At 33.3% G+C, this 17,922-nt stretch overlaps 2 protein-coding genes across 4 annotated transcripts in view; one reads left to right on the top strand and one right to left on the bottom strand.

The window, feature by feature from the left end:
- Nucleotides 1-17,922, top strand: part of SUPT3H (SPT3 homolog, SAGA and STAGA complex component) — a 347,771-nt gene that overhangs the window by 10,167 nt on the left and 319,682 nt on the right. For both annotated transcript variants that reach the window (XM_043449964.1, XM_043449966.1), the window contains exon 2: nucleotides 206-306. In XM_043449964.1, the coding sequence (XP_043305899.1) occupies nucleotides 206-306 (101 nt within the window). The remainder of the gene's footprint in view (nucleotides 1-205; nucleotides 307-17,922) is intronic.
- Nucleotides 1-17,922, bottom strand: part of RUNX2 (RUNX family transcription factor 2) — a 232,936-nt gene that overhangs the window by 198,043 nt on the left and 16,971 nt on the right. The gene's annotated exons all lie outside the window — the stretch shown is intronic.

Here is a 17,922-nt window from a genome sequence, read left to right as displayed (position 1 = left end):
TTGATATATTTGACTAAGCAGTTTTCTACCTTGCTATTTGATTTTAATGAAGAACAAGTATGGATAAATCAGATTTTACATAAGACAAATCAGAATTTAAAAAATTTTTGTGGTTTTTTGAAGTAATTTATAATTGTTTCCATTTTCTATGCATTTACTTATAGCTAAAATACATTTTGTAAGCTGAGTTCTCTTTTTTATTTAGATGAATAATACTGCAGCCAGCCCAATGTCTGCTGCCACTTGTAGCAGTGGAAGAAGTGCAGGGAAGTCTATAAGCTTCACAGCAGAATTGCAGAGTATGATGTGAGTATGGCTGTATGTCTCACTACTCTTTTAAGTTTGTTCATGTTGACAAGAGACAGCGGAAATAACAAGGTTGTAAAATTTAACTTGAAAATTTGTACTTAAGTACAAAATGAAATAGTCTGATAACATTTTAAATAGCCATGTATAGAAGGGGCAAATTGGTTAAAAATGCAACAGTGATACTGTATTCTGAAAGAATTGGTTCATCTTCATAAAAGAATGAATACTCATGTAGACATTTGTGCCCTAATTATTATCTACCCAGGTCTGTATTATGGATTGTTTATTGTATTTTAGATTTAGAAAATTTTGACATTGATCATATTCTTGGATAGTTGGAAGTATTTTCACAGAGTTCTCAAGTTTTTATCAAATGTCAGTCATAATAATTCCATGAACCTCCCTTGGTTTTCAGTTTTGATAATATTTCTGTATTTCAGAACTGGAGAAAAAACTTAGGACATTTAAAAAACACATTTATTTCATTTTTCAGAAATTGCATATTCATTAAGATTTCTTTCCTAAGGCTCTTTTCAGCTTGATTTCTGGCTTCTTTCATTGAGACTGCATAACTTGATCGATGAGAGGTAGCAGATTTATTAGAAATGTCTGCTGGCACATATTAGTTTTTCTTTATTATTGGTTCAGGAGACAATTTTCTGCATATGGGGGACAGCATGTTAGAGCTCTTCTTTTCCTGTGGCTACATTATTCATGACATAACCAGCAATTTTAAAAGAATGTTTCTGTTGAAGTTTTAAGTGGGTGTATATTGATAGTCTTCATAGTGGATTAACTCCCCTGTGTGATGATTATCGTTCAGAGGAAAAATGAGCTTGAGCATGTATCTGATAGTTGCTTGGTAAACATACTTTAAACAGCATTGAAAACATTCAAGTCACAGGTTCTCAAACATTGGTCCTGGGATCCCTTTAAACTCTCAGTTATTGAAGACCTTAAGCAGTGTTTCTTTATGTGAATTGTTTCTATTATTATTCATTGCTTAGAGTTTAAAACTAATAAAAATGATTCATGTGAAAAATAATAAGCCTATGATATGTTAACATAAGTAATATATACCCTATAAAATAATTACTTTCTAAAACCAAAAATTGGTAACACATTTTGTGAGGTAAGATGAGACTAAATTAAATGTGTTAATTTAGGAGTTGTATGAGATTAGGCTGTCTTTTAAATTATGGAAACTTTTAAGGGTTTATGCTTATATACACTTTGTGTATTTAAAGATTTTAGCTATAGTATAGTAGCTTTATGCTAAAATTTTATGTTGTACTGTTAATTATGTTTAAAAACTACTAAACATGTTTTGGAATGTTTATAATAAAGCAAAGAAATTCATCTTCTTGTAGAGCCAGTTCATTAATTTACTTTGTAATTTTAAAAACTTTTAATTTTGAAAATTTCAAACTCATAAAATCATTGGAATAGTATAGTGAACTCCATACATCCATCTTCAGACTAACAGTAATTGTGTTTTGCCAGTCTTCTTTAACCTTTCTCCCTACTCCTCACTTTTTTAAAATGAAATTATTTGATAGCAACTCCAAGCTATCATATTTCAAATTTGGCATTATTTATTAAAATATTATATTTATTATTAAATGAAAAAACATGCTTAATAGCTGAGGTCAGCAAGCTATAGCCATAGACTGGCTGCTTGTTTTCAAAAATGAGATTTTACTGGACCACAGTCACAGGCATTGTTTATCTGTTATCTATTGCTGCTTTCATGCTTCACGGCAGAGTTGAGTGACGGAGACCATATGGCCTGTAAAGCTGAACATATTTACTATGTGGTCCTTTACAGAAAGTTTGACGACCCCTGATCTATAATAACAGCTTTCTGTAAGAAGAAAGCTGTATTTCCTTTTGTCATTTATGCTTAAAAGAGGTTCTACTTAGTGCATTGGATAGACTGTAGGCCACTTAAGAAAACTGAGAAAAAAAGAAAATAAAAGCTAAATTCAGCACTTTCTTATTAAATACTTTTGCAAACATCTTCCCAACTAATGTGCTTAAGCTGGATTCAGAATGTAAAAGTTATTGTTGGCCACAGCTTTGGAAGAAATGTACATTTTCCTTCTATTTCAGACCTCATAGAGAGGCTACTCCTAATAGTTACATTCATCATTTATAGTCTGAAGTTATTTTTTTCTTCTTATGAATTGCTTCATAGAATAGGAAAATGGGGCCAAGATTAGGGGAATCTTTTTTTAATTTACCAATATTTTCTGATGGCATAATGTTTTCAGGCTTTTGATTATATAAAATTAGAATCTATATGCATTTGATCCTTGCTTATGTGATTTTAAATGAGAAAGTGTAGCCTTAAGTGTCTGTGTTTATTTCATGTTGTAGGAGTTTCATTCTATGAATCTTTACTTTTTTTCCTCTGCATTTTCACAGTTCTTCTAAGCCCTTGTGTGTTGTGTTGCTTCTTTTAATCCTCTCCAGCTACTGTCTTCCCCAGCCATTCACCACTAATGACGTGTTTTTTCTTGACTCCATGACCTCTAAATAAGTAACAGTATTGTAGTGTCATTTCCAGGGAATGGCTTCACTGAAAGGTGTCTGGTTGTCAGGCACAAATGGAATTGTCAGGATCTGCTATTAAATACAGAGCTGGCAGCTGGTCTGTCTTCCTATTAGAGGCTTGATAGGACTGACCATATTTTAGGTTTGGGTGAGAAATACTATATGAGTGTAGTATTCACTAGGACATGCTTCAACAGATTTTAAACTAAAGGACTGGCAGTCAGACAGTTCCTGGGGGGTTGGGAATGACAGCAGCTTTACCTTACCTATGCTTGTAACTTAACACTTTTGCTCTATGCTCCTTATCACAGCTTTTTGAATAATATGTGCTAGGAAGGGTCCAGAGGCTTTTCATTTTAAAGTTATTGAGCTCAAGTAGCCTGTAAATTAAAAAGTAAAATCTTTTCAACCCACATTGCAGGAATTTTGAACAATTTATTAAATAATTTAAATTAATTTAAACACACTTCAAGGAATCTTCACTGAGCTTTCTCTTCCTTATTTTACTCCCTTATAAATTTCTTTGCCTGGTTATATTGTACTCTTGCAGGTTTATAGTTCTGGTGATAATGTCAGATTTCACTGCTTGCTAGCATTTAGTAATTCTCATGTGACCAAATTTAAAAAAAAAAAAAAGGATTTTGTTTGCATGCTACTTATATTTTCTAAGAACTCTTCCAAGTGAAATTTCAACCTTATCTAAAATCCACAGGGTGAAAAAAGTGTTTTCTAAATCAGAGTTTTCTTTATAAACAATGAAATTCACTCTTTTAGTTGTACTATTATGCAAGTTTTGCATTTTTTAAAAAAGCAACATTGTTGAACCCTTGTATGGCAAGACCTGAAGGCCTTCAAGATAGTCTAGCGGTAGAGGTGAATGAATGTCATGTGACAGGATGTGAAAAATTCCATGGTAATACGAAGTGGGGAGTGATGATCTGAGTGTAGTCTTCCTGACTTTAGGTCTGTACTCTTGACAGCATTCTGGAACATCCATTAAGTATTCTGTTAGCAGCTCAAACTTAGTGTGTCAAAAAATGAACGAGTAATTTTCTCAGTAAGATTTGCTTCTTCTTTGGGGAATTTTGGGATAAATAGCAATAACCATATGTACATTGCTACACTAGAGTAAGGGCACAGTTGTGTATGTGAAATGGTATCATTTGGCTATTATATAACATTAAGAAATGAGTTGTGAAAGAATGTGTTCCTAATTCTATCCATACCTTAATCTGACTATCAAGGGATCTAACATAAATATATGAATTAATAATTGATAGTTATTAAATGGCCACAGGATTCCTTCAAACACTGAGTTTCCCTGGTGTATTTAAATTTTTCAGGAGGCTGTAGCAAAGAAATTCTTAACTGTGATAAGTGGTAACATTAATATATTAATATTACGGTTTCAGAGATGCTTTAATAAGGCCAGTGATAATATCAAGTGCTGTTGTGTGTACCAGGCATTCTCCTGAGCACTTCCACATACCATTTCATTTACTCCTCACACAACCCTTTGAGGATAGTGTTATTACCTTTTATAGATGAGGAAACTTGAGACACACGTGTTTGTAACGCCAAAAATTGCCATTGCAGCAACAGGAAGTCTACCTCCAGAGTCCATGCTCTTAACAAATTATGCTAAACTACATTTCAACTAATAAAACTTATTTTGATTTACAAAATTTAGTTTACAAATGAACTTTTACCAACTTATGTGTGACCAGTGTGGTATAAGGAAGTAATAATGGGAAAGGCGAGTAATTGGTTAATTACTGTTGTGATGAGATCTAATTTTTATAATAAATGTTGGATTAATTTGTACTTGCATATTATCATAGCATTTGTTTCAATTTCTTATGTCTAACTACCAGATCTTTTTAAGCAAGACCATATCAGAACCAATAAAAAGTATAATTTTTCATAGAAACTTAATACTTATGTACTCCTTATTGGATGCTTATATGTGTGATATTTCATAATCTTGAATATAAACATGGCCACACTGTTGAATAGTTAAATATTTGTCCTACTTTTGTATTTTGTCACTATTAAATGATTTATTTTAATTCTTGATATTTAAATTTCGTTAAAATATGCATATAAACTTATCTTTGTACTTTCTGTGAAATTCATCAGTTTGGAATGCTTTAAGATACACACTGGTTTATAAATACAAGAATAATGAACATTTTCAAATTGTAATACAGAATTGGTCATAATCTTTCCTGAAAGTTAGAAAACATGTAAAAGTTGATTGAGAACATAAAAGCATTGTGAAGCTGAAGGTTGTTTATACCTTTTTTCCTTTTAGAAATGAAATAAGGTAATGTTTAAATTGTTCGATCCAACTGAAGTACTTGCACTGAAAAAGCATATCATTTTATAAATGTGACAAAATACAGTTTTGAATTTGTATTTAAATATCAATTATTTCATGGAAAGAAGATAGCTAGGCCTTTTATTTTAAGATACATAATTACTAGAGGGAAAACATTCTGTTCAGTCTTAGAAATGAATTCTTGAAATTCAGGGAGATAAGAGTCATTTAATAATTCTGTGATGAAAATCCTTGGCCTGTGGGGAAGAATTCATGGATTTGTCATTCTGAAGTTGTAGTACTGGGTAAGTGCAAGTTCCTAATGCTGGTCAGTGGGAACACCTGTTCTGAGCTAATCTGATGGCAGCACCAGGGCCTAACTGATAGATGGTTATTTACTGACTTCACTTATCTTTCGTGCTAACATTCATACATTCTACTGTGCTCTTGAGTGCTTCCCTAGACCCTGTTGAGGGTGTTATGTAGTATATGGCTTTTGTGTAGTAGTAGCTTTCTAAAATCTGAAAACTTCTGAAATACTTGTTTCAGATAGGCATTGTATATTTGTATCTACCTTATACGGTTTATATGAAAATTAAGTGAGGTACTGAGTCAGAGCACATGAAAAACACTGGCCCATGTTTATTGTTCCTGGCACATGATAATCAATGTCCTGTTAGTGCTTATCATCATTGTACTTAAAAGAATGATTATAATCATCAACCTGTTGATTTAGGAAGTTTATAAAAATGTTTTAGGTGTAGGGAGCAAAGTTTGCATTTTTATGGAGAAAATTTTTATAATTAGAGAGAAAAAATTAATTTGTCTATATTATAGCATGCTGTCCAGTAGAACTTTCTGTAGTGATGGAAATTTCTGTTTCTGTACTCTCCAGTATGATAGCACTAACCACAAGTACCTTTTGAGTACATTAACTGAGCTAGGCAACTGAGCAGCTGAATTTTGCTCTTTGTTTTAATTAGTTTAAATTTAAATAATTACACGTAATAAATGGCTTCCATTTTGGACAACACAGAAGAAATACGGAAAGTAAAAATACATGAAATACTTTTCTGGTATGCTTATATTTTTGTTGAAATTGGAAAAATACATGTTACATGATTTTGTTTTGTGTTTACTCTTAACGCTGTCATCCATTCACTTTTTACTCCTTCTCCCTTTTTTGGGTTGTCATTGTCTTACAGTTTTTCAGTGATTTGGGGATGTTAATTTTTGGTTACTTTGACAGGTCAGATTTCATGGGGAGGTTTAATATTACCTTCGTGTTCTATTTTATAGGCAGCCTGGATAATACTGAATATTAAAAATGTTCTGTGAATTTACTTAATATACTTATATTTAGTCTTTCTGAAAATCCTGTGATTATTGCTCTGGGTATATTATATTGCACTTACTTATCATGCCAGTTGTGTAACTGAATGTGTAATAGCATTGTGAATTTTGGGTGCTTGTTTTCATGTAGCTGGATTTGCAAAACATTTGGTAGCTATATAAAGTTTAGCAGTATGTTGCATAGCATTCTGTCAGTTCATTATTTTTATTTTAAATATGCTGAGATTTTGAAAACTTATTTTAAGTGTATGAAGGTCAAAATTAATTTTTGAAAAAGATGCTCAATAAAAATGGATTCATAAATGCTGAAAATATATTAGAAAGTGGTTACTAATTTTGGGTAGGAAATTAAAATTTGTTATCTATGATTATATGTTTCCTCCTTACAAGAAATTCTGTTGATACAGAATGTAAACAACTCATTATATGGATATCTATTTTGTTTTTAATCCTCTGTTATTGGACCATTTGGTTATTTCCAGTTTTTACACTGATATTGAGAATGATGTAATGAAAGCTTAATATCTTATATAAAAGTCTTAGAGGAAGATTTTTTCTGAGTCTAAAAGCTTTTTAGATAGTAATTTCTTAATTTATCCTCCAGGGAAACTGGACTTTTTACATGTCTACCAACAGTTATGAGAGTACCCCATCTCTCTCTGACATTTCAGCAGTAAAAACATTGTGCTTTTCTTTAGCTATTTTACATAATAACTTTTCTTTGACTACTGAGTTTGGAATTATTTTGGCCATTTGTATGTCTTCATTTGTGGGTGTATGTTCACATTCTGAGCACAGTTTTACTGAGTTCTCATTTTTCCTCCCATTGTTTATTATTATGGGCTTTTAATATATTAGAGACATAAAGCCTTTATTGATCATAATATAGAAGTCTCCCCACAGCCCCCCATGCCCTTCATCTTTTGGTTTCCATAAGGTTTATTTCTTTTTAACATGTTTGTTTTCACTTTCAATGTAGTTAAATCTGCCTTTATTTTATTACTTCACTTTGACAGAAAGTCTTACCCGCAACTTTTGTACAAATCATCATGTACTTTTCATATTTCAGGCTTTTATTTTCTACAGTTTAATATTTAATCCATTATTTTGTCGTATAGTGCCAGGGAGGGTTCTGAGTTAAAACAGTTTTTACTTTAAGTTTGCTTGCCAATGGTCTCACCACCACAAATATATAAACCTCCCTTTTCTCTCAGAATTGAAATGCTACCTTTATCAGATAATGAATTATTATTTTTGAGTTTTCTGCTTTGTCTATCGAATTGTCTATTCTTTTGCCAGTACTACATTACTTTAGTTATTATAGCTTCTTAATATGTTTTAATATTTGGTATTACAGTTCAGGGTCACCTGCATAACTTCTCTTTTTAAAATATTTCTTGTCTCTTTTCCTATTTTTATTCTTCCAGATGAATTTTAAGGGATCATTTTATCAAGTTCCAAAGCAAATTCTAAGTGCAAATTTTAAGCAGTTTCGTTTTTCTTTTCTTTTTATGCTTTCTGCTGTATACTCAAATTTCAGACATTGGTCTGTGTGATTTATTTTAAAGTCAATTAATGAAATAATTTTAATTTTAAAAATTTTATTTGAAACAACTCTGGATAGAAACTGACTAACAAGTGACTTGGTTAACTATTGTGTGATTAGAGATGCTGAAGAACTCAGTTTTCTTTAGTGTTTGTTTTCCTTGCTTGAATGTAGAATTGTGCTGTGCCTGCAGTGTATAAAAATCAGCCAGACTATCGCCTCAATTTTCAATTAAACAATTATTGTCTTATTTTTGAGTGAAGAGCATGATTGGAAACAAAAGACTAGCTTAATTTTTTAATAAAGACTAGCTTACGACTGTATCCTATTAGAATTAAAAATCAGGACATCTGTGCCATATATATATTATAGAGAATAAATATATTTAGTATATTTATTTTATAAATACATGAGGTAATCTAATTGATAAAATGGATTTTATTTTGACCATTTTAATGAAAATATTTCTATAGTAAGGTTATTATAGCACGTTTATAACTATATACAGATGGATTACCAGATACAATTTGAACTTTTTTTTTAAACTGAAATTTCATTATAAATATCAGGTGTTGCAGTCCACTTGTACCATTGTGATGCCCTAGGATACCATTGAAGCATAAAGTGTAGTTTGCTCCTGTGATCAGTAGTCCTACTTTGCTCTGCTGTTTCAATTTATAATTTTGGGGGTTGAGTTTGACGTTTTCTCTCTCGTTGGCATCAGCTAATTTTGCTGCTGTTGTGCTGTAGTCTGGCAGGGTTTCACCTTGCCACCCCGCCCGCCAACCCCCGCCCCCCCCCCACTTGAATGCTGCTTCTGGCTACTATGGACTAGAAATTAAATTTATCAGATTTGTGTCTAAAATAAGTCACACTCTAGGAAAGCCTGATACATGTTCTCTTCTGAGAAAAGTCACTTGATCTTTGGTGTGTAAACTTAATTATCAATTTTGAGAGTTGGTATACTTATTACTTTTGGTTTTTGGTTGTATTTTAGTAGCTGAAATTGTTCAGGTAGCAGGTCAGAGTTTATTTGCAAATCCTTTGTTTGGGACCAAATCTCTTTTCATAATGAAACAATGTTAAGAACTTTAGATTGCTGGGTTAGTTCAATACGCGTAATTTTTTTAACCCATAAAAGTAGTGTAAAGTCATATTTTCAGCTATGCATAATTATCATTCATACCATTTTGAAGAAGCAGGCAGGGTCAGTGACTGGGGTTGGCATGGAAGGGAGGGAGGTGGGGAAGCTTGAGAGTGGTAAGGGTTTGTAGTGCAGCAGTGGAGCTAGGGAGAGAAAGCGCATCAGGAACACGCTTAGTGCAGCCCAAGTTGTCAGGGGCTCTGCAGAGCTCGTTTGGTTGTTGTTCAGTTGCTATGTTGTGTCCGACTATCTGTGATCCCACGGACTGCAGCACGCCAGGCTTCCCTGTCCACTATTTTCCCGAGTTTGCTCAAGCTCATGTCCATTGACTCATAGGAGGGCTCTAACAGCAAGGCTGTATACTTTTCTGTGGTGGTGCTCTACTGCTGGGCGTGGGACTGGAAAAGAAAGGTGATTGGGTTGATTTAGGAATTTGAAAGGCAGGTAAAACAGAAGAATACTGAAATTCAGGGTGTTAGAGGTTCTAATCACTGAGCCTAGGCTAGTGGGGAGGGATGGAATAGAAAGGAATGAAGTCGATTAATTTGTTGAACAGTGGGAGAAGGGTTTGGAGAGTTCAGTGAAATATAAAAGTCAGTAAAGTATAAGATTAATTGAGAGAACTGGAGGAATAGGAAATATAATAAAATGGAAAATATCAGCTTGGAGAGCTTATCCCCCAGGAAGACATCACTGGCCTGTCCAATCTTGTTAATTTCTTTCTGTGTGCTGTGTCATCTTGTATTAATAGTATACTCTTTAAAGAAGTCCATACTTTAGTGTATTCCAGGGATCTGTTTACTTGTCTCTTTTCCCACTGTAAGCTTCATGAATCCAGAGCTTGTTTTAACTTTCCTATTTTACAGTACCTGGTACATTTAGGTACCTAATAGGTGCTGAATTTAATAGAATGAATAGGAAATTGTGTTCAGGGTGGGATAGTATAATTTAGGAGGACAATCTCCATGGGACTTGGAGATTATAACTTGCTAAATTTATATTTTTATCTCCCTCATCCCTTGTCTGTTTTGCTTTCTTAGTAACTTTAGAGCTGAAGTTATATCATTCCCTTTATTCTCTTCCTACATTAACTTGAGTTTCTTCTTCATCTTCGTTGCATGAAAAATATATATATTTTTTTGGTGTAGCATTCTATATTTTGAGTGTCTGATTTGCTTGAGACCTCTGCTGCTTCCTTAGAAAATTGTGGCTATGTGTCACATCTGGTTGGATTAAGGAAGGATGATGTTGTGGAGTCATATAAATTTGAGTAAGTGCCACGAGTTCTATTTCTTATATCACTGAGAATTTTATTTGTAAAACTCAAATAAACATATACATCTCTCAAGATTTCTTTTGTGAATTGAACCAGATTGTATAAATCATTTGCAGAGAAGATAGATAGGTGTTCAGTGCAGATCTCCATATAAAATGTCTATACTTTGTAAATTAGTTTGACTTTGTAGGTTTATAGATAGAATTGTACCTCAGCATATTTTTGTAGAATCGCTTATCTGCCTTTATTCGAGAAGAAAGGAATCTAGCTAGTATCCATTACTTAGACTGAATGGAAGATCCGAGAGTCTTTTTTTATTTACTCCTGAAGAAACTGAAGAACAGTGAGGTGAGGTGATTTGCCCTAGACTGTGTAGTAAGTTAGTTTGGTGTTCAAGGGCTATCTATATACCTGGTCTTCTGAATATCAGTCCAGTTTACTTTTCCAGAGCCTGTCTGCTATAAATTAGTGTTAAGTTGACTATTCTTCATTTGTTCTTCATTTTTTAAACCACCAGCACTGACTCAGTTCTTTGTTTTACTGGTTTATTTGAGATGACACTACAATATTGGACCCACTTTAAAGTGAGGAGTGAGGCATATACTTGAAGTGTTTATATTGATTTAGAGCATAACTTCATGTGCTTTATTCCTATGATCATCTGTTATAAACTGCTCTGAAAGTATAAAGACTTCATTCATTTAGACACTACTGAGATGTCTGAATTTCCTGATTAGAACCTGACATTCAGTTGACAAAGAATTATCCTTAAAATTTTTTGTTGCTTTCATGTTTCTTAAGTATCCTTTAAAAGACACAGTGACCTAATTATAACCACATTTCAGCAGCCAGACATGATTTTTTACAAATTATTCTTTGGTTTGAAGTTAGTTTTTTTCCCTCCTTTCAACTCCCAACATTTAGTCTAAAGAGGTGCCTGCCTTTCAGTGTAAGCAGTATGAGAACTGTTCCTCATTGTCTTTTATAAGGTAAGTAGCCTGAGCCAGACTGTAAACCAGTCCCTTGCTTTCTTCATTGAGATAGTTTTCTTGTGATACTGGCAAAATTAAATGATGTGCACAGTAATGTACATTCTGGTGCAAACTCTTGGGCTCAGTGTGGACTCCTAATAAGCAGTTCTGTCACTTATAGGAACAACTCATTTGATATAAAGGATTATTGAATGCTAATGCTTTTCATTTATTCATTCAGCAAATTTCTTTTGAGTGTCTACTATTTGATAGGCAGTCTTCTAGGGGCTGAGGGTATATCAGTGAATAAAGCAACAGCAGTAACCCCCACCTCCACCCCTCACCCCCCATCTCTTGGAGTTAACGTTCCAGTTCTGTTAGAAATACCATTGTTATTTCTTTTTTTTCTCAGAAGTTCTGTTGTGTTTGTAACAAAATTGTATTTTTTCAGTTTACAGTCTTATGTACTTGAACCTGTGGCTTAATTCTGTGTATGTTTATGTATACTGGTAATACTACTATGAAAAAAATCTTAACGTTTAATCAACTTAACTTTTTATTTGATTCTCTGAGCTTTCTAGGAAGAGAACTGTATTATCCACAAACAAGGGTCTGAGATGGGCTTCCCTGCTGGCTCAGTGGTAAAGAATCTGCCTGCAGCGTAGGAGATGCAGGAGACACGGGTTCTGTCCTTGGGTTGGGAAGATCCCTTGAAGGAGGAAACGGCAGCCGTCACTAGTACTCTTCCCTGGGAAATCCCATGGACGGAGGAGCCTGGTAGGGTACAGTCCATGGGGTCACACAAGAGTTGGACACGACTGAGCAACTGAGCATGCACACACGGGTTTAAGTCAGAACTTCCAAAACATCAGTAATTAAGAATGAGGATAATGGATCTTTTTATTCCTGATTTTCATGGAAATGTTTTTCTTGTTCATTGGTAAGCATAATGTTGACTTTTGATTTAAAATGGTTTAAATCACTTCGAGGAAGTAGTTTTATATTTCTGGATTTAAAAAAGAAAATGAAAGGGCGTTGAGTTTTATCAGGTGCCAGAGAGGTTATCTTTGAATGGTTGTACACCTTTTTCACATTTGAGCTACTATAATATGTTAGTAAGTTTTCTATCATTAAACCATGTTTACAATCTTGTTATGGAAATTTATTCTCATTTATTAATTATATCTCTAAAATAAAGATTAATCTAGAACCCACTTGAATCTTTGACTTCATTGTGTCTATCTTTACATATAGAAGTAGTACTGTAGACTAATAATCACATTTTTTGCTTAGCTCATTGTCTCTTTCCTGTGACTTACAAAACCTTTGACAACAGTGTTTGTCTTTTTTGTCACCTTCTGACTTTATTTGAAATTAGTGGTTCTGAAGGAAGAATCTTTTTAGGAGGAGATGCAGAGGGAGTTACTTTCTAATAAAAGAGAACAGGTACGTCATGAATTGACTACGCAACTTGTGTGGATAGAACAGTGTGTTAAGCAATCATTCTTTGATTACCCGTCTTGTGTTTCTGACACATGTCCTGTTTCTCAGATTTGAGAGATTATACTCCAATATTAGAATTTTAATAATGAACTATAAAGCCTGGCAAATTAAACTGATGAAAATCAGTGAAACAGTTTATTGCTTACAAAGACTAGATCTTCTAATGTGATGACTCTCAAACTTCAGTGTGCATTGGAATCACCTCAAAGCCTTGCTTAACTATAAGACTGCTGGACTTCACTTCTAGGCTTCTGATTTCAGTGAATCTAGAGTGAGCCCAATAATTTGCCTTTCTGGTAAATTCTGAGGCAGTGCTGGTATGGATGGTCTAGAAACCACACTTTGAGAGCCAGCACACTACCTCTCAGTGCTCCCTGACTTACAGTGAAGAGTTGATTTAATCACAGTTCTAGCAGGTGAGGACTAAAAGAAAACTCTGTGGGTAAACTAGAAGCCAACAAAGAAACTTAGCACTTTTCTTAACCCTTATTTTTAGTAGACTGAATAATGGAAGATCAAAGGATAAAATGTAGAGGGTTACTGTGATTCTGTCATTGTGATTAAGTGTGTAGAGATAGACTGAAACCCTGATGATGGGATGTTCTTTTCTTTCCTACCTGTAGTTGCTGAAGTACTACACTCAAATGTAGATCCCCCATCCATATTACAATCAGTATTTGTAATCAAGATCCCACTGATTATATAGAGACAATTTTATGATATCAGTGGGAAGATTACAAATTTAAACATCTTTATTCATAAGTTAGTTTATAATTTACTAAATATATATGGTATGCTATGCATGGTGGATTCACTTGCATAAATAAGTAATTACAAATTTTGATGATTATTAAAGAAAATGCACAGGTCACTCTGAAATTGTGAAATGTGGGAACTTAATTCAGGGAAAGCCTCTCTAAGGAAGTTCATATAAGCTGCACCCTGAGGGACTGGCAGGAGTTTGGGCTCCGCAAAGATTCTAGAAAGAGGAAATATCACTGTCATCACTAAATCACTTAATAGGTACTATGCACTCATATTTTTCCATATATTATTTCATTTACTAGCCCTGTTAGTTGGATAATATTTTTCCCAACTTTCAGATGAAGAAACTGAGGATCAAAGAAGTTAAATAAGTTTGCCACAGTTTCCCAATTATTAAGTAGTGGAGCTGGGATTTCATTAAGTCTTTCTGATTCTACAGCCAGACTCTTAACTACCATGTTACATTAGGGAGATTTGAGTATATTTTCTGAATTACCAGATTACATGAGCTACTTTCCTATTTTACTTTTTCTCATTTTGCACAGGGCCCTGATCTTTCCATAAATTAGACTAGAGTAGGACATTTACAGACACATATGTTCAGATATACATATGTATAGGTATTTATATTCTATTACTTTAGCTTACTCTCATTGTAAAGATAACACTTTGGAGAGATTTTGAAATCTTTAGAAGAAAAAAAGGAAATAATCTCATCATTCAGAGATAACCATTTTCACAATTTTGTTATGTTTGATTATTTCAGTGTTTAGGCATTTGTTATTTAAAAAAAATTGTAATCATACTTTGTATACAAAATTACTTACTGATAAATAGACCTACAGTGTTCAAGTGAAGATCTACCTCTGTTTTTGGAATGCTAGTAATTTTATAATAGTTTCATTTCATAATATATTGACTTTAGACTTCATGTAAGTAGTGAGAAGGAAGAGGTTTTACATATTTTATGAAGTCAGATTAAAAGCATTCTGTTAGAGTCATCTTTGGGAGTCAAATTTGGTAAATCATTCTTGACCTTGTTGCTCTGATGGACTGAAGTTTTTATAAGAGAAACTTATTTATAATCTAATTGCTGATCTTTTTTTTCAATTTTAAGGAACAAGATGAAATCTTGACTTATAGTTTATCCTTAAGACTATTTTGTACTAATAGTGTTCCTATTTTTTTTACACTATTACTTTTCATTTATTGATTTTTTTACATTTGCATGAAATTTCTTGGGTGTGTTTTGTGAATACGGAAAAATCATTTAGATTTCAGCCGTCTATTTAAACGACAATCCCACAGGCTTGTGTTTCTTTTTGTTTGACTTTTTTTTGGTCTGTAGCTTGTATATACCCCTTGGATTTTGTGGAAAGACCCCCAAGGATGCCAGAAGAGTTTAAAAATACGTGAACTTAAGCCTTGCCACATTTTATGTTTATTAACCAATTTAAAAAAATATTAAAGGTCAGATTTTGTTTTATCGAACTTAACATCTTGTGTTTAGTGATATATGCCTATTCCTTTTGGGTTCATTACATGTCATTGTGATTTGTGTTGAGGTATTTCTTTTGTGTGCATCTACCTCCAAAAGATTTTAAATACAATTGCAGAACCTTACGTTTGTAACTTGAGAAAAGAGGAAACACATTTTAAAAAGAAAATCGAAACATCATTCCGTAACAGTCATACATAAATCAGTGAGATAAAATTCATTAAAAAACATGATAATTGTTCACTATAGTTTAATGTAGTATAACTCTTTATTTCTAAGCTCTTGGATGTAAATTGAGTTTAGGTATTAGCTAGATACTGTATTACCTGCACATGAGCCTTAAAAATCTTAGCTTCTTTCCTTGATAGCAAATATTTATTGAAAAGTCTAGATTTAAATATATAAAATACTGCTTTTTTTCTTTTCTAGACTTCAAAGTTATTTGTGAGGTATTTTCCTTTTTAATATAGTATTTATATATATTTTATGCAGTATTTACAGTATTTATATAGTATTTTATATAGTATTTTTCTATTTAGTATTTTATATAGTATTTTTTCTGTTCTTATTATCAAATCCTTTTCCAAGTCTTTTTATGTTTTCTTTAGACAACTTTTCATTTATTCACCTATTCCACTTACTCATTAATTCATTCATTAAGTCATCCACTTATTCATGAATTCACTCAAGAAATGATTATTTAATTCCTATTATATAATAGACATTTGGGTACATGATATGGAAGGAAAGTATGGGGAGGAAAAAGAATGGGAATTTTTCTGTACAGATATATGTGTTCAGTATGAATTATGACTTTTATGTGTCTTATCTCTTGTGGTCATCACATGAGATAGGTTTTACCATTTCCATTTTACGGAAGAGATTCAGGGTTTGCATAGAGAACAGAGCTCTGATTTGATCTCAGGACTATCTGATCTTACATAGTGTTGCCTTCCTACATGGGGGATGGTGAATAAATTGAGTATACTCCTGGTCTTCACAGAGGCTATGGTTTGGTGTGCTGTGGTCTCTGGGCTTTGTGAAGATGTCTGCAGAGTGTGAGGTTTAGCTATCTTCTCAGCCTTTCTCCCTTGCAACCAGAAAAGCACCGTTAAGAAGCCCATTTTCCTTACTAGGCCTTCTCATAGCATCTTATGTGAAAAATGGACTTTACAGCTGAAAAAAAAAAGCTTCAGGATCAGTGGTCTAGAAGAATTGTATGTTTACATGTATGTGTAAGTAGAGAAACAGTTTCATAGACAGAAACAGATAATGATAGGAGAAGAATATGTGAAAAATGACAGCTATGCTAGAGTTTGGGAATACAGAGGTAGGTCAAGGGGATTTTCAATTTGGAGTTTGTTAAAATAATGTCATTTGTGCTCTGTCTTCAAGGATGGCTAACGTTTGGCATTGTGGAAATCTGGAGAGAGGGTGGCAATGAGGATAGTAGAGAACACTATGAGGAAGGAAAACAGCATGATGGAAATAGCATTGGAATAGTATAATTGAGTGGTAATGGCTGTGGATTGAAGAATAGGATGTGATTTTAAGTGATAATGCAGAGGCTAGATTGTAGGTATTGAGGGCTGATGGAATTAGTGCATTAGATACCAAAGATAATTCCAGGGTTTTTGTTCTGCAGGAATTAGAAACGGATGGTGCCAGCTGGCAAGTTTGAGTGTTGAATTTTATCATGTGTATCTTAGCTGATCCCAAAACAATTAGAGGAGTTTGTCATAATTGTTTATAATAGAATAGGATAGAAGAAACGAGAATCAAGATTAAACCTAAACGGAGAAGAGATGCAAAATTAGTACCGGTGGTAAAAATGCAGTGAGATATATATAATCAAGTCCCTCTCTGTTTGCTGAGTTGGGGCAAAAGTTTTACTGTTAAGCTGCCTAGAAAATAGGAAAGCATAACGTTAGTGTACTATACCGTCTCAAAAGAAACTAGATTCACAGTCCATGATATAACACATAGCAGTTATTTGGAGTTTAATGTTTATTGGTATTGAGACCTGAGAGAATTTTCTTCCTTGGAGACCTGTGGGGACACTTACTTTATCATGTAGTCGACAATATTCTTAACTGGATACTGGCAGTAAATATAATATTGAGTATCCAGTTGATTCTTCATAACGTCTTTGATGTCCAGCTAAGGAAAACAGCACTATTAAGTAAAAGCATATTTATTTATTTTTAAAGAGGCTAATGGAAAGTCTGATCTCAAGATTACTTGTTTCAAATTGTGCTTTCTGGAACTGTAGATGTTTCATCATGGACCTCCAGGTTCCTTTCCCTTATTCCCACTTTAGTCAGAGTAGCTCTGCCTTTATTTGTCTCATAGATTGGGTTTGCATTTTAAAATCTGATGTTGGAACAGAGAGGTCCATAGCTTAAAGAAGTTTGAAACTACTGACTTACAGCAGTGATATCTAAAGTAGTGTTCAGGGAAAAATTATTAAGAGACTTCCATTTATATATTTTTTTCATGTCTTAAGTTTTCTCTTTTTGTGACTAATTTATAAGGTAAATAATAGGTTATATGTGTATAATTTATAAACAAATGTACAATGGTAGTCATTTCATGTATATTTTATTGATGGGTTATATTGTAAAAGAGAGGAGACCCACTGAGTATAGACAGAGTAACTTTGAGATAATTTTTAATGAATG

The sequence above is a fragment of the Cervus canadensis genome, chromosome 28, assembly GCF_019320065.1.
Source record: "Cervus canadensis isolate Bull #8, Minnesota chromosome 28, ASM1932006v1, whole genome shotgun sequence".
Taxonomy (NCBI): domain Eukaryota; kingdom Metazoa; phylum Chordata; class Mammalia; order Artiodactyla; family Cervidae; genus Cervus; species Cervus canadensis.
Note: the sequence above shows the minus strand (reverse complement) of the source record. Positions and strands in the feature narration are given on the sequence as shown.